This window comes from Cervus elaphus, chromosome 8 (genome assembly GCF_910594005.1).
Source record: "Cervus elaphus chromosome 8, mCerEla1.1, whole genome shotgun sequence".
Taxonomy (NCBI): domain Eukaryota; kingdom Metazoa; phylum Chordata; class Mammalia; order Artiodactyla; family Cervidae; genus Cervus; species Cervus elaphus.
In genome coordinates this window covers 28,651,389-28,674,887 of record NC_057822.1, presented here as the reverse complement: position 1 = coordinate 28,674,887, position 23,499 = coordinate 28,651,389, and the positions used below count along the sequence as shown (strand labels likewise).

General features: G+C 50.2%; 1 protein-coding gene across 2 annotated transcripts; it reads left to right on the top strand.

Moving 5' to 3' along the window:
* Positions 1 to 148: 148 nt before the first annotated feature.
* On the top strand, positions 149 to 21,843 carry RUFY4 (RUN and FYVE domain containing 4). 2 transcript variants are annotated; one of them, XM_043910089.1, is made up of 12 exons: positions 149 to 281; positions 1,474 to 1,600; positions 1,706 to 1,812; positions 3,399 to 3,524; positions 3,838 to 3,944; positions 4,225 to 4,368; positions 4,963 to 5,032; positions 6,217 to 6,864; positions 7,592 to 7,698; positions 14,992 to 15,138; positions 20,221 to 20,331; positions 20,897 to 21,843. In XM_043910089.1, the coding sequence occupies exons 1-12, from the start codon at positions 255 to 257 to the stop codon at positions 20,997 to 20,999; spliced, it is 1,824 nt and encodes a 607-aa protein (XP_043766024.1). In that variant the 5' UTR covers positions 149 to 254; the 3' UTR covers positions 21,000 to 21,843. The 2 variants fall into 2 exon arrangements, with proteins under 2 accessions (XP_043766024.1, XP_043766023.1); XM_043910088.1 differs by having other exon boundaries at positions 164 to 281; positions 1,450 to 1,600.
* The last annotated feature ends 1,656 nt before the right edge of the window (positions 21,844 to 23,499 follow it).

The window sequence follows — 23,499 nt, the reverse complement described above, 5'->3', positions numbered from 1 at the left end:
TGAGTGAATCTACCCCTGGTCTGCCTAAGAGGAACCGTCTCCTATCTCACCACCTGCCCCGCTGCCCTTGACCCTGCCTTTACCACTTCTGCCCTGTGTACAGTCTTCCGTTCCTCCTGCTCTGAGCAAGATTTCCCCTTCGTCCAGGGTGCTAGACTGGGGTGAGTCACTTCCCAGGCAGCAAACTCTGGGAGTGGCTGTACAGAGCGCTCAGTCACAGATGACAGGCTGAGACTGCAGTGCCCAAGCTTTCCATGCCCCAAAGAGCCAGGCCTTTCCAGGTGAGTAGCAAGGAGATCCCTGGGTCTCTGGGGGTGGCCGGAGAAAGGGAGTGATGCCAGGAGCAAGGGCAGAGGAATCCTGGATAGAGATGAGGAAGGGGAGGCAGTCCAGCTAGGTGTTTGTGGATTTCAGAGTCATTTGGGCTAAAAGGAGCTACAGAGACCCTCCCTCTGACCCCTTGGTCTACAGGTGGGGACATCCAGGCCCACGAAAGGTGAAGGATGTGCCCCAGGTCACACAGTGAGCTCGCAACAGGGCCAGGTTGGAGGGGCAGGACTCTTGACTCTCAGCACCATGCTCCCTGAATGCCATCCCCCCCAGCCTCCCTCACACTCTCTTCCATTTCCTTTTCGCTTCCCCTCCTCTGCGTCCCACCACTTCACTCCCACTCACCCCCAAATTCCAGCCACCACAGCGTGGGAGGCAGGACCCCTGGCGTTCCCACCCCGTGTCTGTCTTTACCTCCGGTTCGGAGAAGAAGCCCACGGGCCCTAGGGGCCACGTTAATCCTCTCTGAGCCCCAGGACCCACTGTGTGTGGGCAAACAGGCTGAGATTCCCTGGGGAGAGGGCAGCAGGATTAAAACCCTGCTCCTCACAGCCCACACCCCAGCATTCTAGCCCAGGCCCCTCTCTGGGGGCATCCCTCGCCTCTGCCTCCTGCCTCCTTTTCCTCAAAGAACACACATTTTCCACTCAGCTGGGGCCCAGGAGAGAATGAATGTGTGTCCCAAGGATGATGACTATTAGGGCAAGGCCCCCTATGGGGAACGGGGCCTCAGCCCAGCAACCACATGGCTTGCACACATGAGCCCTAACAGGACTGCCCACGGCCAGGCAGGGTTGAGAGCATGGGCCCTGCGGGCAGGGACCTGAGTTCAAATTCTAGCTTCATCCCTTAGAGTTTGGTGACTTTGGATAGAACACCCTCTCTGAGTCCCGCCTCTCCTCGTATAAAATGGAGTTAATAACCTCCCAGGGTTACTGTGGGGACCAAATGAGACAAGGTAACAGGCAAGGGCACAGTACTTGCCTCCCAGGAACGGCTCCCTGGGAGGTGGGGAAACTCCACCGTCCTCCTCCCGCCCTGTGTCGCAAGAAGGAGCTGAGCTTTTCTCCTACCAGTGGACTCGCTGTGTGACCCCAGAGATGTCACATTGTTCTTTAGGCTCTGATCCTTCCTTTGTATAAGGAGAGCGCTAGGCAGCTGCAACCGGAGGCTCTTTCCCAGGCCGGTATTCTAGACCATAGGAATCACGTCCTTCAGATACTCATGGCGGAAGAAGGGTCTGTCCTCAAGATGACCAGGGACCTGAAGGGTGAGTGTGTCCAGAGAGAGCTCTGGGACAGCACTTGGGGAGAGGTGAGGGGTCTCGGGAGCCCCACTCCTCTCTGAGGTCTGACGTCCACCGTCCTCCCCACAGCTGCTGTCTCCGCCATCCTCCAGGGCTACGGGGCTGGGCGGCAGCCGGTGACGGATGCCAGTGCTGAGCTGCACAGACTCTGCGGCTGCCTGGAGCTTCTGCTGCAGGTAGGTCCTCCCCTCCCCGTCTCTCCCATCTCTCCAGGTCCCAATAACCAGTAACCGAATGGTTTCCCAGGCGCTGAAGGAAGAGCCCCTGCCACTCTTTGGGACCACACACTACCTCGTCTCTGTGACTGTACGTGCACACTCAGTTGTGTCCGACTCTTTGCGACCCCAAGGACTGCAGCCTACCAAGCTCCTCTGTCAATGGGATTCTCCGGGCAAGAATACCGGAGTGGGTTACCATTTCCTACTCCAGGGGATCTTCCCGACTCGGGGATCGAACTGAAGTCTCTTGCATCGCAGGCAGATGCTTTACTACTGAGCCAATGGGCCCTCCTCTCTGTCAATCGGCAAATCCTCCAGACATTTCACCTCACTCTTGGAGGGAAGTGAACCAGAGCAAGGCTAGGGTAGGGTTGGGTGGGGCTGGAGGCAGCCTCCTGCCCTAAAGACAAAGGTTTCAGAGACACGGATGTCCCTGGGCTGGCCCTCCTCGCTGCTGGTTACAACCCCAATCATCAGTAGCACTAGCTTTTATTGAGCACCTACTCTGTGGCCAGCTAAACCTTTTATATGCCCACCTTGTTTAATTTGGGCTTCCCTGGATGGCTCAGATGGTAAAGAATCTGCCTACAGTGCAGGAAACCCAGGTTCGATCCCTGGGTCAGAAAGAGCCCCTATTGAAGGGAATGGCAACCCAGGCCAGTATTCTTGTCTGGAGAATTCCATGGACAGAGGAGCCTGGTGGGCTACAGTCCATAGCGTTGCAAAGAGATGGACACGACTGAGCAACTTTCACTTTCTTTCTTGTTTAATTTTTCTTCACGGTGGTGCTTGATGACCAGCCCATCCCCAACCTCCCACACACATCCCCTTCCTACTTCTCTATGTGGGTGTAGATTGTGTGGTGTGAGTGTGCATGTACGTGTAAGGTTTGTTTGTGTGTGGCGTATGTTGTGTGCCTATGTGGTCTCCTGCCAGTCTGCCCCTCAGGTGCTGCACGCCAGTCACACCAGCCTCTTCCTAAAGCACAGCAGGAAAGCACCTACATCAGGGCCTTTGCATCTGCTGTTACCTCTGCCTAGAATGCTCCTCACCCAGAAATTTGGATGGCACATTTTCCTTCAGATCTGGACTTGAATAACCCCTCCTCAGTGAGGCTTTCTTGAACCACCGTAATCTACATTTTTAACACACACCACACACACATCACACACTCACACACCCCACACACATCTCACATATGTATGCACACGCCACACACTTTCCATTCCCTTTCTCCGCTTTATTTTTTCTCCTTATCAGTCAGTGCAATCTAATGTACTATCTGTTTTACTTATTCACTTTGTTCATTGCTATATCCCCATTCATTCTGTGATGAATGAATGAATGAGAACACCAAAGCCTCTGAAAGATCAAGCAGCTTGCTCCTGATCATACAGCCAGCTAGGGCAGACCAGGACCCTCAGCTGGCTCTGTCTGCACGAGCCCCTTCCCTGCCACCACATGCCCACTCAGCACGCTGGATGGCAGAGCGGGTTCTGGCAGGAAGCATTTCCACACTTTTCTTTCCATCTTCTTGCTCCCAGTTTGACCAGAAAGAGCAGAAGAGCTTCCTGAGGCCTCGGAAAGACTATTGGGACTTCCTCTGTGCAGCCCTGTGGCAGCAGCGGGGGGACACGGAGCCAGTCCGCTTCGTCCATTCACAGGACAAGGTATCCAGAGCCAGGTGGCAGGGAGGCTAGCCTCGGCATGGTAGGGTCCTGCCCCTAGGCCCTTGACAAAGATGGCTCAGGGGCTGGAGGGGACACAGGCCTGCCCGAGGTCCCCCTTCTCGCCCATCCCTGCTCCACTGACCATAGCAGCCCTCACTGGTCCCCACCTGTCATTAGCCCTGCCCTCAGTACCCTTTCCTCCCACAGCCTTGAGTCCCAGGACACCCTTTCTCATCAACCATTCAGTCATTCCATCTTTTCTCCCTCTGTCCTAACACCTCCATCTGCCCACTTGTCCGCTATGCACTCTCAGTTGAAGACTCCGCTGGGGAAAGGCCGGGCCTTCATCCGCTTCTGCCTTGCCCACGGACAGCTGGCCGAGTCCCTGCAGCTCTGCCTCCTGAACCCAGAGCTTACCAGGTGGGAAAGAGCCTCTTTACCCCAAAAAGGCTGATTTGATGTCAAGGACAAATAGAGGAAGGGTTGTAAAGGGAAAGTGAAGGAAGAAAGGGCAGAGGGGGAGGTTAGAGCCCCAGTCCAGGTAGCATCGTGATGCTTGGGCCTCCTGGTCCCCTAGGCCCATAACCCTGTTCTGCAGAACCATCCCGATATGGGGTGCAGTGAAAGTGGATTCTCTGAGGTCGGGGGGGGCAATAGCACCAGAACCAAAGGCCAAGGGCGTGGGTCATTGTTAACGCAGGGAGTGGTATGGCCCCCGGAGCCCTCTGGTGTGCCCTGAACTCCGGGAAGACATCCTGGACTCCCTCTATGCTCTCAACGGGATGACCTTCGACCTGGACCTGCAGCGGCCAGACTTGGATGGGGCCTGGCCCATGTTCTCAGAGTGAGTGGGGTCAGCATGGAGGGAAGCTTCTTTTCAGTGCCTGCTCGCAGTACCACCACCCGCCCAAACCAACCCTAAGCCCTCAGTCCCTAGCCCCATCTCTTCCTCCCTCCTTTATTGCTCCCTGAGCTCCCTCTTCTCCACCTCCTTAGACTTCTGTCTTCCAAGTGTCATCTTAGGAGGTCCCATGATGCTGCATTAAAGAGTTGCTGGATTGTTGGGGTGGAGGAGGCAATGGCAACCCACTCCAGTACTCTTGCCTGGAAAATCCCATGGACGGAGGAGCCTGGTAGGCTGCAGTCCATGGGGTCACTAGGAGTCGGACACGACTGAAGCGACTTGGCGGCGGTGGAGGATTGTTGGGAAGGATGTTGGGAAGGATGAATGGATGTTGGGATGGAATGGAAGGATGGATAGAAGATGGGATGCATGGGTAGATGGACAGAAGGAATGCATGCATCAGGGTAGAAAGGCAGGAACTCGGAAGGGTGGGTGGGATGAATGGGTGGCTGGAAAGATGGGGTATCCTGCATCCGAGGACCAAAGCCACTGCTGGAGAGAGACCTGGCGTCTCCCTGCCTCTTTCACTTTCAGATCCCACTGCTCCAATTCCAGCCGGACCCAGGGAAGAAGACCCAGAAAGACCAAAGATTCCCCGAAGGAGGTGCCTCTTCCCAACCTTCACTCTAGTTGCCTCTTCTCTATCTCTGTTGGGACCCCCAAGTTGAAAAGTAACTGAGCCCTGACCCAGCTAGATAAAGACGGAGAGGCCAACTTGTGGACCTCAGGAGCCACAGTAGCATAGGCTTATATTCCTCAGGTGGTGAGGATATCTACCAGAGAGAGAAAGGAACCACAGGCAGCACCTGCAGGCACCATTGAGGGCCCCAGGGAGGAGGGACGCCTGGGAGGGTGACTAGAAGCCTATAGGAAACAGCCCAGGGAAACCACCTCTGCTGGACGGTTTGCAAACATGTCAGTTCAACTCAGAGAGTAACTAAAGAGCCAGATTGCCTGCTTCATATCCCAGCTCCATCCCTTACTAGCTATAGTCCTTGGCACAAAACTTGGCCTGCCTCACGGGGTGGGGGCAGAGGTTGTGACGATGCCTCAGCCCAGGTGCAGTGCAGGGCAAGGCTCCTGCTACACACCCACTAGGCAGTAGCTTGTGGTTCTCATCCTTCCATCGGCTCGCTTTGCACCACCATCCCGCCAGCTTCCAGGACCGGGGTGCAGATACTATAGCTCCATCTAGGACCTTAAGGAGTTCCAGATCTCTTCAGGGAGACAGACCCTAAAGGAACACATTGCAACACACATTAAATGTAGTGACCAGACACACCTAGGAACATGGGAGTGCTGAGAAGCCTTCTTGACAGAGGTGGCTCTTAGGGGCTGTTGGTCTATTTAAGCTTTCACCACAACCCTGTAAGGAGATATTATTATTCCCATTTTACAGATCAGAAAAAGGAAACACAGAGAAGGCAAGTTTGGGGGGAGGGGGGAGATCAGAGGAGAGTGGTGGGAAGGACTTAGGGGAAATCAGATAGATGCAGAAGATGAAGATAAAGGAGGGAGGAAGATGTAGACTGGAGGTGAGGAAGGAAAGGGCATTGAGAAGCACTATTGCTCACTGATGAGATGAAAGCCCAGGCCTCGGGTCACCTGAGGTTGTCAACAATGAGATTCCTGGGCCCTACCCCAAATCTCCTGAATCAGACTTCTAGTGGGAGGACGCAGAAATTCATATATTTAGCAAACACACTAGATTAGGGCTGTGGCTTCTCCCATGCACCAGGATGTTGAGCTGGTGCTGAGACTGATGATGGGTTTGGGGCTTCTCTGCAGATATCAGCCACATGTGGGAACTCCACAGAAGTCCACCTAGAGGAGCCACACACAAGCCAAGCCAGCTGTCTGCGAGATGCACCCAGGGAAGACGGGTTGGCTGGACTTCCCAGGTCCCAGCAACACTGGCATCATCCCCACTTTTTGGAAAAGAAGAAGGAAGATCCCAGGAGCCTTGGGTCCCCCCCGAGCATGTGGGAACTAGAGGGGGAGGAGTTTCAGCAAGACCAGGAGAAAGGAGCTCCAAGGACAGGGATCTGCCTGGAGGACTCAACACCCACCATCCAGGGACAGGGGGAGGGGGCCAGAGATACCCTGAAGGAAGTGATAGGGTCAGAGGCTGAGGTCAAGGGAGCTTTGCTGGGTGTGGAGGGCCAGAGGACAGCAGAGGGGACTCATGAAGGGGAAGCAGAGGGGAGTCATATCCATAGACTGCTGGCCTCCAGCTCCAAAGGGACAACAGGGGATGTAGTGTCATGGGGCAAGCAGGATGGGAAGGTGCCTAGTATCCCAGGGGAGCTCTGGGTCCTTCAGGGCCTGGGAACCAAGGAAGACTCCACCGCAGAGAAGCTTCAAGAGCAGACAGGAGTGACCAGTGTGACCAGGAGGGAGGAACAAGCAGAGATGGCCTTGCAGGATGTCGTCAAGGTGAGAACATTTGAGCTCCATACTTGTCTCTGCTCCCTGCTCTAACCTGGCCCGTAGGCGGGTGTCTTCAAGGGTGGCCCTGGGCCCCTTCTGGCCCATAGACTAATTTGTATTGGTCCACACAGAACCATTATGATTTAAGGATACCATCTGAAGTTCTTTGGTTCATCACATGAAGAACATGCATTCTTCAATTTATCACAATCCCCACCTCTCCCTATTGCCTCACACCAGGCCCACATTGTTCATCCTTGCTATCCCAGCTCCTGTAGGCATCTGAGTTTGCAATCCCTTCCCAAAAGTTCTTCAGGGCAGTTGTTTGTCCTCAAGATCCTTAACCCTCTTTATTGGCAGATTTCTTCCCAATATCTAAGTTCTGCTGTTGCAGGCCCCACCCACCTCATTGCTCCTGTGGCTGCTTCTCTTCGAGGTCATCCAAATTGTTTTCAAGCCTTCCTCCAACATCCTCCCTAGGCAGAGGCTTCCAGATGCTTGCCGTCAGTGACTTGGATTTTTAGTGAAGGAAGAAATCATGGCTCCAGGCTCACCCAGGGGCACAGCCAGGCACCACAGCTCCCAGGGCTGTCCCCCAGTCCTGCGCTCCACCCAAGGGCTGTTTCACATGACCTGGGGTCTCATGGGGGTGTTTGCCAGGTCAAGTCCTGGGCTGGGGTCTCTGCCCTCCTCCTTCAGCTTCCATTGCCTTTCACCCTGTCCCCACCCTCAGAGCCTCAGACATGGGCTGCAGAAAACCCAGGAGCAAGCCCAGCACCAGGAGCAGCTGCTGAAGGAGCAGGAAGGGGAGCTGAAGGCACTGCAGGAGCAGCTCAGCAGGTAACCTAGGCAACCAACATCACAACCGGGTGTGGGAGCCGGGAGGCCAGGGGGCAGGAGGCTCACATTCATGGTCACGCCAGCAAGCATCTTCTGAGCACTTCCCGTGTACCAGGCCTTGTGAGGGCACAACTTCGGGGTGCCTAGGTATACAGAACACTATTCCTGCCACCCCTTGCCAGCCCCCTCCCTCGCTGGCCTCCCTAAGTAGCCCCAGGAGAGCTCTATGCGTTCCTCCCTCCCCTCACTCCCCTTTGCCACTTTCTGCTGACTCTTCTGGGTTCCCCTTTCTCTTTTCCATCCACGAAGCACCCCCCTCCACCACATTCCTGCCCCACTCTCTCTCTGTCTCCCTCTTTCCCTCCGTTTGCCTCTCCTTTTCCTTTTCCCTGTTGTACAATCTCTCTTTCACCCTCTTGATCATCGTCATCATAGCTATCATCATGGAGGACATACATCCCTGGCATTCTTCCAGGTGCTTGCTCCTAACAACCTCAGGAGATCAGTCCTTCAAGAACCCCCATTTTATAGATGAGGAGGCTAAGGCTCCAAGATGCTACACAACTCACCCAACATCAGCTAGTCAGTAGAGGAGCTGAGATCCAGACCCTGCAGCTGACTCCAGACCCAGTGGGCTAAAGGCCACTCCTCAGCCGGGATCCCCTATGCCTGTGTACCAGTCCCCCCCATCTCTCCCTCTCTCAGCAACCAGCACATTCATCTTCCCATCATCACATCCACCTCAGGGGGTCCCAAGTGCACATTTGTCTCTGCTTTCCCCCTCAGCCTTTCATTTTCTTATGCTCTTGGTCAAATGTATTTTTAAATTATGACACCTTGCGAAGTTCATCCTTGGTCTGACTCAGTCTCACCATGTGTCTCTCCCTTGGTGTCTGTGTGCCTCGGTCTGCCCGCTGGCCTTGCCCCTCCCACGTGGCTGACACCTGCCCTAACCCAGGGGAGCCTGCGTAACTGTGATTCAGACTGAATCACAGAGCCATCTACTGACTGCTTAACAGGCACATAGAGGCCTGAGACCCAGGAGTCAACCCCAAAAGGCCCCCAGGGACTCCTACCACCAGATGCTCAGCTGAGTCCTGTGTTTTTTTTCAGCCAAGTATCCCATGATTCAGACCCTAAGTGAGTGCAGGGACCTTGCCCACCCAAAGCCATCTCTGAGGACCAAGACAGGCTGCAGGGAGAAGCTGGGAGGTTCTGGAAAGACCACCCAGCCCCAGTTGCTCCCTGAGGCTGGGCAAGCCCTTGTCTCACAGCCCCCTGTTCTGCGCCTGTTATCCCATCCATCACCCAGTCATTCCACAAACACTCCACATGCCCACTCTGTGCCAGGCCTGTTCTATGTGCTATGATAGTTATGATTATGACAGTCAAGAGGGTGAAAGAAAGATTGTACGACAGGGAACCAGAAAATGAGAGGCAAATAGGAAAAGATAGAGACAGACAGAGAGAGAGAAGATACTTTCAAGGATAAAACGCAGAATGCTTGCCCTTGTGGAGCTTACACACCAGTGGGAGAGGCAGTTAATAAATACAAGCAAATAAAATACACAGGATGTCAGATTGTGATGAGTTCTAAGAAGAAAAAAATTAAAGCAGGAGAGAGGAATGGGAAGTGACAGGGGTGATACTTTAAATGAGGTGGCCTCACCAGGGGAGGCCTCCCTGGAAAGGTGAAGTTTGAGTTAAGACCTGAAGGAAGTGAGAAGGAGCCATTTGTATATGTGATAGAAGAGTGTTTCAGAGAGAGGGAATGGCAGGAGCAAAGGCCCTGTGGTGGGAATGGGCATGGCATCAGGAGTGCCACTATAGCCCCAGTGGCAGAAAAGGGAGAGAGGATGTAGGAAAAGGTCAGGTGGGTAGTGGGAAACCCTAGTGGGTCATCAGAGGACCTTGGCTTTGGCATGACTTTGAACCACTGAGTCTCCTGAGCAGAGGAGGGACATGATGTAACTCTGCTTATTAAAAATATGTTTCTCTGCATTTAAAAAACAGTTCAGGAGTTTTTAGTGTATTCACAAAGTTGTGCACACACAATCAATTTTAGAATATTTTCATCACCCCAAAGAGAAACCTGGAACTCATTAGCAGACACTGCCTAACCCCCCTTCTCCACCTTCTAGCCCTGGGCAACCACTACTCTGCCCTCTGTCTGCACGGGTGTGCCTGTTCCAGGCTGACCTGTGCTTTCAAGGACTCATGCCCCCGGCTCCATGGAGGTAGTCTACAGGGGATCCAAGCTGGAGGTGGGGAGACTGATAAGGAAGGGGAGCTGGGATGTACTAGGGGCGATGGGGGTGCAGGGAGCAGCTGGATTCTGAAGTCAGGCTTCCCAAGGCACTGGATGTGGGGTGAGAAAGACAGAAGTTGAGACTGACTCCAGGCCTTCGGCCTGACTAACTGGAAAGCTAGAGTCATTGTGTGGAGGAGCCGGCTGGCAGGAACAGTTCAGGCATTGGGTTTGGAGCCTGCCAAGTTCGAGACCCCTGATAGACCCCAAGTGGAGCTTTGGATGGGTGGTTGAGTGGAGTGGAGGAGAGAGGGTGGGCTGGAGGACCCACTGGAGAGTCACTGGAATGCAACAGAAGCTTCCGAGGCCAGGACAAAAATGTGCCCCTCTGCCTCCTGGGAGCCAGGAACTTAGACCCCGCACCCCTGGGAAAGGAGCCGTGGGCTTAGAGCTGGTGACAGTGTGTCCCCACCAGTGAGAAGGGCTATGGGGCCCAGGCAGAGAGTGAACAATGTTCGCTCTGCCTCTGTCGTGGCCACGGGCGGGGAGGGCACAGCAGGGAACAGGACAGGCACATCTACTCTCAGAGGCCTGCAGAGACAGACGACAGATCAACAAATAGAAATACAGTTTTAGATAGTCAGGGGCCCTGCAGGGACCAGAGAGAGAGAGGAGAATCATCTAGAATTGGAGTCAGGGAAGCGCTCTCTGAGGAGGTGACATTTGAGCAGAAATTCCAACCACAGGCAAAGCTGGACCAGGCAGGTATCTCGAGAGGAGTCCTGCAAGCAGGAGAACTGGCAGAGGCAAAGGCCCAGGAGGTGTGAGCTTGGGGACAAGCAGGCATGTGGCTAGAGCAGAGACCTCCACGTGCTCTAGAAGCAGGGTCGTGAACAGGAGGGTCTCAGGGTCTGACTTGGGTTTCTGAAGGATGGCTCTGATGGGGAGAATCGACTCAGGATGGGCAGGGTGCAGAGCCCCAGGCTAGACCCACAGGGGAGACGCAGCAGGCCCCAGAGCAGACCAACCCAGGGCTATAAATTTACACCTGGGCTTTCCATATCCGCTTCCTGGCTTTCTGACTGTGTGGCCCTGGGTCCCTCTTCAGCCTTAGGTCCCTGATTTGCAAAAGGAGATGGTTGACTCTCTTCCAGGTCAGATGCTCTGCGAGATCTTCTTTCCAAGCAGATCTGCCCCCTGGGTTAACCTCAAAGCAGAAGGGATTAGGACAGGGAGTGGAAGGTATTCAGATGGGGAACTAGGTAAATATCCCTTCTTCCCCCACCCCCCACCCCCTTCTTGGGTGGCAGCACTGAGCTCCCCAGAAGCTGCAGCAGGACCGTAAGGATCCATCCCACTCTCCTACCTGCTGTCCACTCAACCCTGGTGCCACAAACCACTGGTGACCAGGGTACAGCATGCATGCAAGTGTGGGGAGGCAAGAGATTAGAGCTGGGCGGGCCTGCTCTCAGATTTCTGCTCCCTCCACTTATCAAGTTGTGTGACCCTGGGCAAGTGTTACTCCCTCTGTAGAGGTCTGTTTTCTTTCCTGTAAAGTGATGATCATATCACCTGCCACATAAATTTGTGAAAGTTCAATGAAACAAGGCTATAAAGCACCAAGCTCAGTGCCAGGCACATAGTAGATTCTCAATAGACTTTAATTCCCTCCGTGTTAAGAGGCCACACCTCTTGTCCTAGGAGTGTCTGTGGTGGTGGTGGTTTAGTCTATAAGTCGTGTTCGACTCTTGCGACTCCATGGACTGTAGCCTGCCAGGCTCTTCTGTCCATAGGATTCTCCAGGCAAGAATACTGGAGTGGGTTGCCATTTCCTTCTCCAGGGGATCTTCCCAACCCAGGAATCGAACTTGATTCTCCTGCATTGCAGGCAGATTCTTTACAGACTGAGCTATGGAGGGAAGCCCCTAAATACTTAAAATGCTTCAGTAGTTTCCATGGCACTGAGATCAAAGTCCACTCCTCCTGAAGCACTGAGGATGCTGCCTACCTCCCACCTCGCCTCCTGCCTCCCCACCCCACCCCAGCCCCTGTATAGCGTTGGCCAAAAAGCTCATACAGGTTTTCCCTTAAAGCTTATAAAAAACCCAAACAAACTTTTTGGCCAACCCAATAGTTTCGCGTGTCCTTCTTTCATTTCCTCAAACAAGCCAAGTTCTTCCCAACTTGCAGAACTTGGCATGTCCCTTTCGCTGGCTCTGCAAGGCTGCTTCCTTGTCTTTCAGATCTGCTTAAAGGTCACCCTGTCTAAGACCTCCTGAGTGCTCCCTCAGCTCTGCGTCTCTGCCCCTCCTTTGTTGTTATCACACACTTAATTATCTTATTGGTCCATCACTCATTTTGACCACTGCCCCAAACATGCTATAAGCTCCACCAAGAACCTTAGGCATTCCTATATTTCCGGCACCTAACACAGTCACTGGCACACAGTAGGTGCTTAATTTCTTGCCTGGAGAATCCCATGGTCAGAGGAGCCTGGCGGGCTACAGTCTTTAAGGTCACAAAGAGTCGGACACAACTGAAGTAACTTAATAACAGGTGCTTAATAAATCTTCCCTCTATCCGCAAAGACAGTGACTAACCGCAGTGGTCACATTAGGGCCTGCGCTGCCCACACCAGAGGCCCTGGGATCACTGGGCAAGTAACTTAGCTTAGGAATATGAAATCCTAATACTAAGAAACGAAGAGGCTGAGGGCTCGAATGTTTGTTAAGTCACTCTTCCCTACGGCTGCATGGACTGGCCTTTCTGGATTTCGGTAGCTAGCTGTTGTCCATCTGATGTCATGGCCCACCCAGTTTTCCTCCCTGCCGCATGCTATGGCAGAAATTCTTAAATTAATAATTCAATTCATTGTCAAGCCTCTTCCCCTAGGGGCATGTATACACACACAAACATACACACACACACACATCCAGAGGTCACAGAACAGACACCACCATTACAACACCCACCTGTCTGAACAATGGAGTAAGAGGTGAGGGCGTGGAGCTAGGACCTTTTCATTTCTAGTCCATTAGATTTCCTAGAAACTTCTAGGAAGCCACTAAGACAAAAAGAAAAGGCAAGAATAGAACTGAGGAGTTTCCAAGCCCAAACTGAAACAGAAATTTAAGAAAGCCATATGTTTAATATGACTTTTTTTTTAACTGAAAAGACAATGTAATGCAATTTTTCAAAATATTTTAAAGCCAAAAAGTCACTTCAAATCCTACATCACTTACAGCTGTCCTCAAACACCACAGCTGTTTTCAGCTGGCGCTGCCCATTCAGCCTGTGTTCCCAGACACCCACTTCCCCCCAGAGATCAGCCAGGATTATGAGCATGCCTTTCCAGAAAATTATACTTTAAAATGAAAATGTTAAAGAGAGAGGAGAAGAAGGAAAACAATTGAAAATATTGGCTTGTTCTCTCTAAAGGTACATGCAAGGCTAGACCATGTTTTCATTGCTCTGATCGATTGATAAGTCAGTCTGTAGGTGTCAGGTCACACAGTGTTTTGTTTGGTGTGATGTGTGTGTTGGGTGGTGAGTGTATGTGGTGTGTCGTAGGAGTTATTTGTGTGTGATGTGTTGTGAGTATGTGTGAAGTATGTGCATGTGTGTGATGTGTGTTATGGTGTGCGAGTTGTGTGTGTGTGATGTGTTATATTGTGAGTGTGTATGTCTAGTGGGGGTGTGGCATAGGTATATGTGATGTGTGTGGTATATGTGTAGTGTGTGTGTGCTGTGTTGTGAGTGTTGGTGGTATGTGTGTACGGCATCTAGTGTGGTGTGTGCACCTATATGTGTTGTGAATGTGTGTTGTATGTGGTGTGTGTGCTGTGTTGTGAAGGTAAGGTGTGTGGGATGTTGTGTATGGGGTGTATGTGTGTGTGGTATCTAGTGTAGTGTGTGTGCCTGTATGTGTTGTGAATGTGTGTTATATGTAGTGTGTGCTCCATTGTGAATGTATGGTGTGTGGTGTGTTATGTGGTATGTGTATACAGTGTGTAGTGTGTGTGCACTATGTTGTAAGTGTGTTCAGTGTATGTGTGTGGTGTCTAGTGTGGTGTGTGCCTGTATGCATTACGATTGTGTGTTACATGTGCTGTGTGTGTGCTGTGTTATGAATGTATGGTGTGTGGGGTGTGTGTAGTGTGTGTGCTGTGTAGTGAGTGTGTGTGGTGTATGTGTGTGTGGCGTATAGTGTGGTGTGTGCGCCTGTATATGTTGTGAATTTGTGTTCTATGTGGTGTGGGTGTGCTGTGTCGTGAATGTGTGGTACGAGGGGTGTTGTGTGGGGTATTATATGGTGTGTGTGTATAGTGTGTAGTGTGTGTGTGCTATGTTGTGTGTTCAGTGTATGTGTGTGTAGTGTCTAGTGTGGTGTGTGTGCCTGTATGTGTTGCAATTGTGTGTTATATGTGGTGTGTGTGTGCTGTGTTGTGAATGTATGGTTTGTGGTGTGTGCATGTAGCGTGCAGTGTATGTGTGCTGTGTTCTGAGTGTGTGTAGTGTATGTGATGTCTAGTGCGGCGCGTGTCCCTGTATGTGTTGCAAATGTGTGTCATATGTGGTGTGTGTGTGCTATGTTGTGATTGTATGGTTTGTGGTGTGTGCATGTAGCGTGCAGTGTATGTGTGCTGTGTTCTGAGCGTGTGTAGTGTATGTGATGTCTAGTGCGGCACGTGCCCCTGTATGTGTTGCAATGTGTGTTGTATGTGGTGCATGTATGCTGTGTTGTGATTGTATGGCATGTGGGGTGTTATGTGGTGTGTGTGTATAGTGTGTAGTGTGTGTGTGCTATGTTGGGAGTGTGTTCAGTGTGTGTGTGTGTAGTGTCTAGTGTAGTGTGTGTGCCTGTGTGTGTTGCGGTTGTGCGTTATATGTGGTGTGTGTGTGCAGTGTTGTGATTGTATGGTGTGTGTGTGCACTTCAGCTGCAGGGGCACCAGCAGCTTCCTGAGTGGGGCTCCTGTCACTCAGCCCGGCTCAGACACACATGCTGCATCGTCCCCCCAGAACTCAGCCCTCCTCTGTGCCCAGGTGTCAGGAAGAGAGGGCCCAGCTGCAGGCGGAGCTGGAGCAGAAGCAACGGGAGGCTGAGAGGAAGGACGCCGTGTACGAGGAGGAGCTTGGCGGGCAGCGGGACCTGGTCCGAGCCATGAAGAGTCGGGTGCTGGAGCTGATTCAGTAAGAGCGGGACCCAGGGGTGGGGTGCAGGAGAGGGCATGGTGTCAGGCATGCCCTCTGGACCTTTGTGTATACCAACTCATTTCCTTCTTTCAGCCACCTCTGCTGTTATCCCCATGTCACAGATGAGAAAACTGAGGGTCAGAGAGGCTGACTTGGCCACCAAGGACACACAGCGTACAAATTGCATAGCGTTCTCTGCCTCTAAGGCAAGCCCCCCTCCAACCCCCACAAACACACGCACCAACCAAGGTTAGGAGAAGGGAAAGGAGCCCAGAGGTTAGCTGGGAGGTAATCTCATGTCTTATACCTGCCTGCCTGCTGGACTTCCTCAGACCACTGGACCTGTGGCCTGTCCTGGATCAGCTGTCCTGAGTTCCAGAGGCTGAGCTCACCAGGATTCATCCCAAACCACTAAACTTGCTGAAGGGTAGGAGGAAATGCGTAAAACCTGCTTTCTACCCTTAGGTCCAGTGAGGAGATAATTCCCAGATACACAATGTTCTCTCACCTCGTTCAGAAAATACGAGACTGTTGGACTCAGGTTCCCTTAGAACTGGAAGGCTGCTGAGGGATCACCTAGAAATAAATCCTCTTGCACAAAATCCAAGTGATTAAAGGTGAGACAAGGGAGAGATCAGCCAGGAAAGAAAGAAGAATTTAAGGAATAATCTCCCCTGAGGAGCTGTCAACTGGGAAGAAGCTAATAAAAAATTAGCTATATATCTCACAAAAGAATTTAAGGTGGCTAACAATAAGACATATAGACAGAGGGAGGGAGACATATATATATATATATATATATATATATATATACACACACACACACATATGATTGTTAAAGAAAAATAGAAGATTTCCTGAAAGATGAAAAAGATACTCCTGAAGTATCAGGTTTAAAACTTAACTCTGAACATCTTGGTAGCAGGATAAAAAAGAGAAATGCAGAAAGTTTCACCATCCATTCAAAGGAGCAATACCAGTTCACCAAGAGAGACAAATGTTTTTCCTCGTGCTAAAGAAATTAATCACAAGGTCACAAGCCACACTGTACAATGTCCCTCCCAGAAGCATTATGGAAGACATGGCCCTAAGCCAAAAAAAAAAAGGAGGGTGGAGCAAGAAGGTTGACTTCTGTGTCAAGATGGTAGACTGGCCACATGTTAGTTACTTAGTTCAGTCGCTCAGTCGTGTTCGACTCTGCAACCCCACAGACTGCAGCACTCCAGGCCTCCCTGTCCATCACCAACTCCCGGAGTTTACTCAAACTCCTGTCCATTGAGTCAGTGATGCCATCCAGCCATCTCATCCTCTGTCGCCCCCTTCTTCTCCCGCCTTCAATCTTTTCCCAGCATCAGGGTCTTTTCAAATGAGTCAGTTCTTCACATCAGGTGACCACACATTATCCAGCCTCTCTCCTGAGATCTCACTAGAATGATTGTAAAGAAATAAAACAGAGAGAAAGTTGGAGGAGCCAACCACGAGTGAGAGATAATAGCTAATTTCCAGAAGCCAGAAAATAGATGGAGAAGTGGATACTGAACTTAGCCCAAGTTAGTACTCCAGGGCCCAGAGACACCAAGAACACAGATGGCAGAAGGGAGATGTGGGGCAGAAACTGGGAAAATTTACCGATAAAGTCATTAGAAAGAGCAGTGTCCATCCTGCTCTGTACAGCTATGGAGTGTACAATGTATAGTACCTTCTGCCTGCTTCCCCAACTACAGAACATCTAAGAGTGAGGGGTCTATCATCAGGCAAATAATTAAAAGTTGATGTGGCAGGTAGCACCCTGCCCAATCTGCCCTAAAGTGAGGCTACTAGGCAGCCATCCCCATCTACTCCTTGGAGCTCTAACAGCTTTTATCACCTCTTTATTAAACATGAAATGACAACCGAGGATCCCCAGACATGTGAGGAGAGCCTAGAAAATAGAGGGGAGTGACAAAGATAAACAAACAAAAAAAGATCCATTGTCCATGATGCTATGAAAAGCAACCATCAAAAGATGAGAAACATTCTTGGAAATTAAAAATATGATTACTGAAATGTTTGAGTTCACTCGGATTGGAAAAGAAAGATGAGGCAGTCTCTCAGAAAGTATAATGAAGGCACAGATAAATGAAGACATGAGAGAAATAGAAACACAGAGAATCAATCCAGGAGTTCTAATAACTTCTCTAACTGACAGGAGTTCCAAAAAAGGAGAGAATAAAAAGAAGGTGATTATCTAATAAAAATACGAGATACGTTTCCAGTTCTGATGGGAGTTGTTTTTCAGATTTAAAGATTTCACTGAGCAACCAGCATAATAAAGGAAAGGTGCAGGGTAAACCACATTTAGATACATCATTGTGATATTTCATTAAAACAAAGATAAGGAGAATATCCTACAAGACAGGTCCACTTGTAAAAGAAATAGAACCCAACAAATTCTAAGGGTTCAGAGACGTAGGTTTCAATGGTTAAGACGCAATGGTGTAATGCTTTCAAGTTCTCAGAAAAACTGGCTTTTGCCCTTGAATTCTACATCCAGCCAAACTATGAAGCAAGTGGGGAGGTGGTGGAGAAAAGACATTTTTCAGATAGACAGGTTACATAAAATTCACGTCCCACACAGACTTTCTTCGGAAGTTAATTAAGGATGTGCTCCAGAGAAACAAGGAAGTAAGCCAAGAAAGGAGAAGATGTGGAACTCAGGAATAGTAGCTCTAGCCCATGAGGAATGGAAAGGGAATTCCCATGATGACCAGTGAGCAGCAAGCCCAGGAAGTAGTCAGTTCAGACTACAGCAGAAGTATGGAGCGCCCAGGAGGTAGTTCTCAGGAGAGAAAAAGCTTCAGTAGAATATCTGAGATGATGAAGAAGGGGGTGGGTGCAGATGAAGCTATGTTCAATGCAAGTCATGCAAGGAGCAAAGAAAAGTCATTAGAAAGTTCCAGAAAAATAAAAATTTCCAAGAAAGGAAATATCACAGAACACAGTTCCAGGTAATGCAATGTATTTATATATTGTCTAATAATGTAAATACTGTTCATTGATTATTTTCAATATTAGAATCAATCTAAAGGTAAAGCACAGAAAACAGTTATAATTATAGAACACACCTAACTGTTACTACCCAAACAGTGTCAAGTATATAACAGGATCCAACAGGAATTCCTGTGAAGATGGAAATGTTCTGCATTTGCCATGTCCAATACGGTAGCTACTAGGAGGAGAAGGGGACGACAGAAGATGAGATGGTTAGATGGCATCACCAACTTAATGGACATGAGTTTTAGTAAATTCCGGGAGTTGGTGATGGACAGGGAGGCGTGGCGTGCTGCAGTCCATGGGGTCGCAAAGAGTTGGACACGACTGAGCAACTGAACTGAACTGAACTGAACTGAGTCCCTGGTAGCACCTGAGTACCTCAAAAGTGACTGGTGCAACTGAGAAACTGAAATTTTAAGTTTATTTAAGTTAAATAAACTCCTGATATCGCTTATATGTGGAATCTAAAAAATACAACAAACCAGTGAATAAAACAAAAAGAAGCAGACACAGATATAGATAACAAACTAGTGGTTTCCGGTGAGAAAAGGAGAGGAGGGAGGGGCAATATAGGGGTAGGGGACTTTTTTAAAGGAAGTTATTATGGGATTATCGTGTATGTGAAACTTTTGAAAATTGTAAAGTACTGTAGAATTTAAAGAATCTTTCAATAAAAATAATAATAAGACAAAAAGTTAAACATATACCTAAATATCCACATATGGCTAATGGCCACCATATTGGATGTTGCAAGAGTAGATGACAAATTAGGAGGTGGAGAAGGAGGAGTGCTGAAGAGAAGGGATGCTGACACCATCTTATTACAGAATGGCAGTTGTATGATGCTGTCTATAGTTAAAAGACAACAACAGTTAATGAGTGAGAAATAAATGTGTAGGTATATTCTATAAAATTCCAGTAGTAACCAAAAAGGAACCAAAAATGGGGATATAACTGCACTGAGAGGAAGGAGGAGTTAGTAAGGATAAATAGGCTGTATCCTGTGATATCAAGGAGCTCTATGAAAGATACTCTCTCTTGATAAATCAAGGTGGAGGAATATGAGTGCATTACTTAAATATGGAAGTAATATCAAGGGAAAAAACCTAAAGGATGTAAGAAGTGGTTTTCCACTGAGAATGGGAAGGAGGTATATCGATTTCCTTTTGATATAATTCCTTCTGGACTGTTCAGTGTTTAAATCATGCCTGTGTATGTCATTTTGGTAAAAATGTTAAGCAACCCACATTCTTAAACATTCTTCAAAAAAAACAGTGAGGATAGTTTTGCGGGAGCATGAACATACATAACTACAAAGCAGTTTGTACTGAGTGCCAAACAAAAATAATAGGCGTTATATGCTATAGGAAGCTGGGGCAAGAGCCCCCTGGGGCCTTTCGGGATCAGGGAGCATTTCTTGGAGGAGGCAGGATATGAACAAATTCTTAAATAATGGGTCAAGATTATGTTGGCTGAAGGCAGCCTGAGTGTCATCGCCCATCTCCCCAGAAAAACTGGAGACTCACTGATCTCTCCTGTGTGTGTGTCTCACTGTCCCTTCACTTGTCTGCGTCTTTCTCCCTCACTACGTCTCTTTCTTGGTCTCTCCATCTTGCTCCGTATGTCTCTCTCTCTGTGGCTCTGTCCCTGTCTGTGTCTGCACTTTTCCCCTGTTCTTTCTCTCTCCCTCCACAATGATCTCCCTGTCTCCTCTGTGTGTCTGTCTCCATCTCCAACTCCCTGACTTCCTTTCTCTTTCTCTCTCTCTCTCTCTCTCTCTCTGAGTGCCTGTATCTCTTTCCCTCCCTGTCTCCCTCTCCATTTCTGGGTCTCTGTCTTTCTGCTCCGCCGTTTCGCATCTCCTTCTGTCTCTCTGTGTCTATCTCTGTGTGACTCCCTCTGTTTTTCTCTGTCTCTCCCTCTTTGTCACTGTGTGCCTGTTTCTATTTCTCCATCTGTGCATCTCCATCTTTCTCTCTTCCTCTATCATCTTCTTCCTCTCTCTCTCTCTGTCTGTGTGTGTCCCCACCTCCACTTGCCCATCAGGGAGAAGGATATCCTGTGGCAGAAAGTCCAGCATCTCTCTTCCATGGCCTCTGGATGCTGTGTCGTCTGCAGCAAGATCTTTGGCCGGTTGTCTCGGCGGTACCCATGCAGGTAATGGGTGGGGTACAGAATCCTTCCTCTGGGACAGCCCAGTTTCCACCAGCCCACAGCCCCATGCCCACTCCAGAGAAGGGAGAGACACAGGAACTGGGCATTTGGTGAAAGGCCAGTTGAAGCTGGCCACTCATTTTACCCAATACTTAGCAGAGACATGAGCAAGAACTGTAGAAAGGGGGCAGACAAGGAATGGACTCAGCAAGACGGGACGGGGTGACCCTTCCAGGAGCTGACTACTTAATCAACCAGCTAATCTCATCTGGGAAGAGAGTTCTTATCCAAAGGAAGCTTCTGTCCTCACCTTGCCCTGGGAACATGGTGAGAGGGCAGACAGCAAGAGAAAGCACAGTGGGCCATCAGGAGAACCTGCCATCTGGAGGACCTGGGAAGGGTGGGGCATCAGGGCACCTTTTAGGAAAGAGAAGGCCTCCTAAGGTAGACCCAGGGCCGTTCAGCCAGAAGATGAGAAATGCAGAGACAGACACAAAGATGCGCGAACTTCATGACCCACCCCCCATATGCACCCATGTGTACCCACGCTTCTGCATCTGCTCCCTAGGCTCTGCGGAGGCCTGGTTTGCCATGCCTGCTCTGTGGACTACAAGAAGAGAGAGCGCCACTGCCCACCCTGCTCCCAGAGGAGAGATGCCCAGGTTCTCTGACCGAGACACATCCAGGACTGGCTGCTCCATCCCACCAGACCCCTCCCCTTGGCCCTTGCCGGCCCTCTGATCTGACCAGTCCTGCCATCTAAGGCAGACAGCGCTTGAGTGGACAGACCGTGGTGTGGAAGGTGGAAGGAGCCGGGGTGGCAGTCAGGAAAGAGGTTCTAACCCTGCATCTCCCACTGATGAGCCGGGTGACTTTGGCAGAGCTGTCAGGCTTTTCTCGTACCATGAGAGAGTGGGCGCCATCTTGGTCTAAAGTCCTTTCAGGCTCAGAACGTCTTGTCCAAGAATAAGACCTGGCGGTCCAGGTGTTTCCCCTCCACCCTCATTCCTCAGTCAGCCCACCCTTCACGACATGGGGGAGCTTCCTTTCTGGAGTCTGCTTTGGGGGGTCTATGTTGTATTTTATCTCTAACAGCTTTCTTCAGGTACTATTAACATATAATACACTTTACATAAAATCTGATGGTTCTGACTTTCATGTACACCCTGAAGCCATCACTGTATTCAAAATAACAGACACATCATCCTCAGCCCCAGTTTCCTTGTGCCCTTTGTCATCTCTAGCCCCCAGCCTCTCTCCATCCCCAGGCAACTACTTACTTGCTTTCTGTCACCAGGGACTAGTTTGCACTTTCTAGAATTTTGTACAAAAAGAATCATGCAGTATGCACTTTTTATTATCTGCCTTCTTTCACTCGGCATAATTATTTTATCATAAAATACTGTTGAGTAGTAATTCCACTGCATGGATATACTGAATTGGTTTACACATTCAGCTGTTGCTGATACTTGGGTTGTTTCCAATTTGAAGTTATTACAAGTAAGTTTCTTCTCATCACATGTGTACATATAGTTGTGTATAGATATACCTTTATTCCTCTTGGGTAAATACCTAGGCATGAAATGACAAGGTATGGTAGGTATATGTTTAAATTTTAAGAAATGGCAGAGTTACTTCCCAAAGAGATTATATTAATATGTCATACCTTCTCACCGACAGGGTGCAGGAGTACCAGTTACTCCCCAGGGCATCTGGTTTGGTGGGCTTGAGGGGAGGCTTGAGGCTCTCTGCCCTTTCCTTCCAAGTCACCACTGCAGTGACTTGGTGGATCCAAGTTCTGAGCACTTCAGAAGAAGGGGCTGAGTCTAGGTGACTCTCTCTGCAGTGCTTCTGCAGGTAGACTTCAAAACTAAAGACAGTTGATGAGGACACTTGTAGCTCCATGGTATGAGATCGTATCCCCTGCCTGCTCAAGAAGTCTTTCCCGAATTATGGTTACTCAGTAGGAGTTCCCTGGTGCCTCAAACAGTAAAGAACCCATCTGCAATGCAGGAGACCCAGCTTCGACCCCTGGGTCAGGAAGATCCCCTGGAAAGGGAATGGCAGCACACTCCAGCCTTCTTGCCTAGAGAACCCAATGGACAAAGGAGCCTGGTGGGCTATAGTCCATGAGGTCGCAAAGAGTCTGACATGACTGAGCGACTAGGCCTACACACAGTGGTCATCCAGTTATGGTACTTCTGAGAACGCTGTTTCAGAAGAGGTGTGGACCCCATTCTGTTGCTAGGTGATTAGCTGCCCTACTTGGGCTATAGGGCAGACTTGACAATCTCAAAGAGGCATGCTACTCCTGGCCCCTCTGCCTCAAGCAGACTGCCAAAGCCTCTGCAGTGGTTGAGCAACCCTGTGGCTCAGACCAGAGCCTGCGGACCGCCTCTCGGGGTCAGGGCCGCCCAGATTGCATCCCATTACCATCTCAGGGAGGAAGAATTTTGCAACAGCAGTTCCTGCCCTGGAGAGCTGGTGAGAACTTCTCCTTAACAGGGGCAGCAGCAAGGTTGGCGCGGGGGGTGGGGAGGGCAGGGAATGGAGGGAGTGAGGGGCAGAGCTGGGGCTATAGGAGCAAACGGGGCAATAGGATCACCCCTGCCCTAAAGGACAGTGGTCCCTTCCTGGAGGCTAGACTTGCTCAGATACTTTTATTAGGGCCAGTTCTTATTATAGCAGAAGACATCATATTCTAGTAGCACCTCTAGTGAGGAGCTCAGACCTACCTGATGAACTGGTGGGGGAGAGGGAACCCAGCAGAAGCCTATGTTTTAAGAGGAGGCAAGATGCTCTGGGAAGAGAGCTCAGGAGGAAATCAGGGGCCAGGTATGGGGGAGCTTGACTGCCTTCCCTTATTTGGGAGAGATGGAAGGGCAATGCTGAAGACCAGCCTCTAGCTCAACACTGCCCCCCAAAGAGTCCCCACCAAGTCCAACAGAGAGTACAGAAACTCCACAAAGATGCTGGGAAGCTTGTTAGACCCCGGGGACCCTCCAGCCAGATTCCACAAGGGTCACCATAGTCCATCCCAGAGCATGGCACTGTGAGGGCACCAGTCCACCAGAAAAGAGCCCAGGGCACAGGTCTAGCCCAGTAGCACCAGAGGCACACCTAGGGGATGCCTCCAACAGATTCCCCCATATTCCTGGGGAGCAGTCTACT

What these genes read in the sequence shown, in the direction of transcription:
- RUFY4 (XM_043910088.1), top strand. Translation starts at nt 255, where the DNA reads ATGCCCCAAAGAGCCAGGCCTTTCCAG. An exon ending in AAAGAGCCAGGCCTTTCCAG is followed by an intron (nt 282 to 1,449) that starts GTGAGTAGCAAG and finishes ATTGTTCTTTAG; the next exon opens with GCTCTGATCCTTCCTTTGTA. An exon ending in GCCTGGCCCATGTTCTCAGA is followed by an intron (nt 4,369 to 4,962) that starts GTGAGTGGGGTC and finishes TTTCACTTTCAG; the next exon opens with ATCCCACTGCTCCAATTCCA.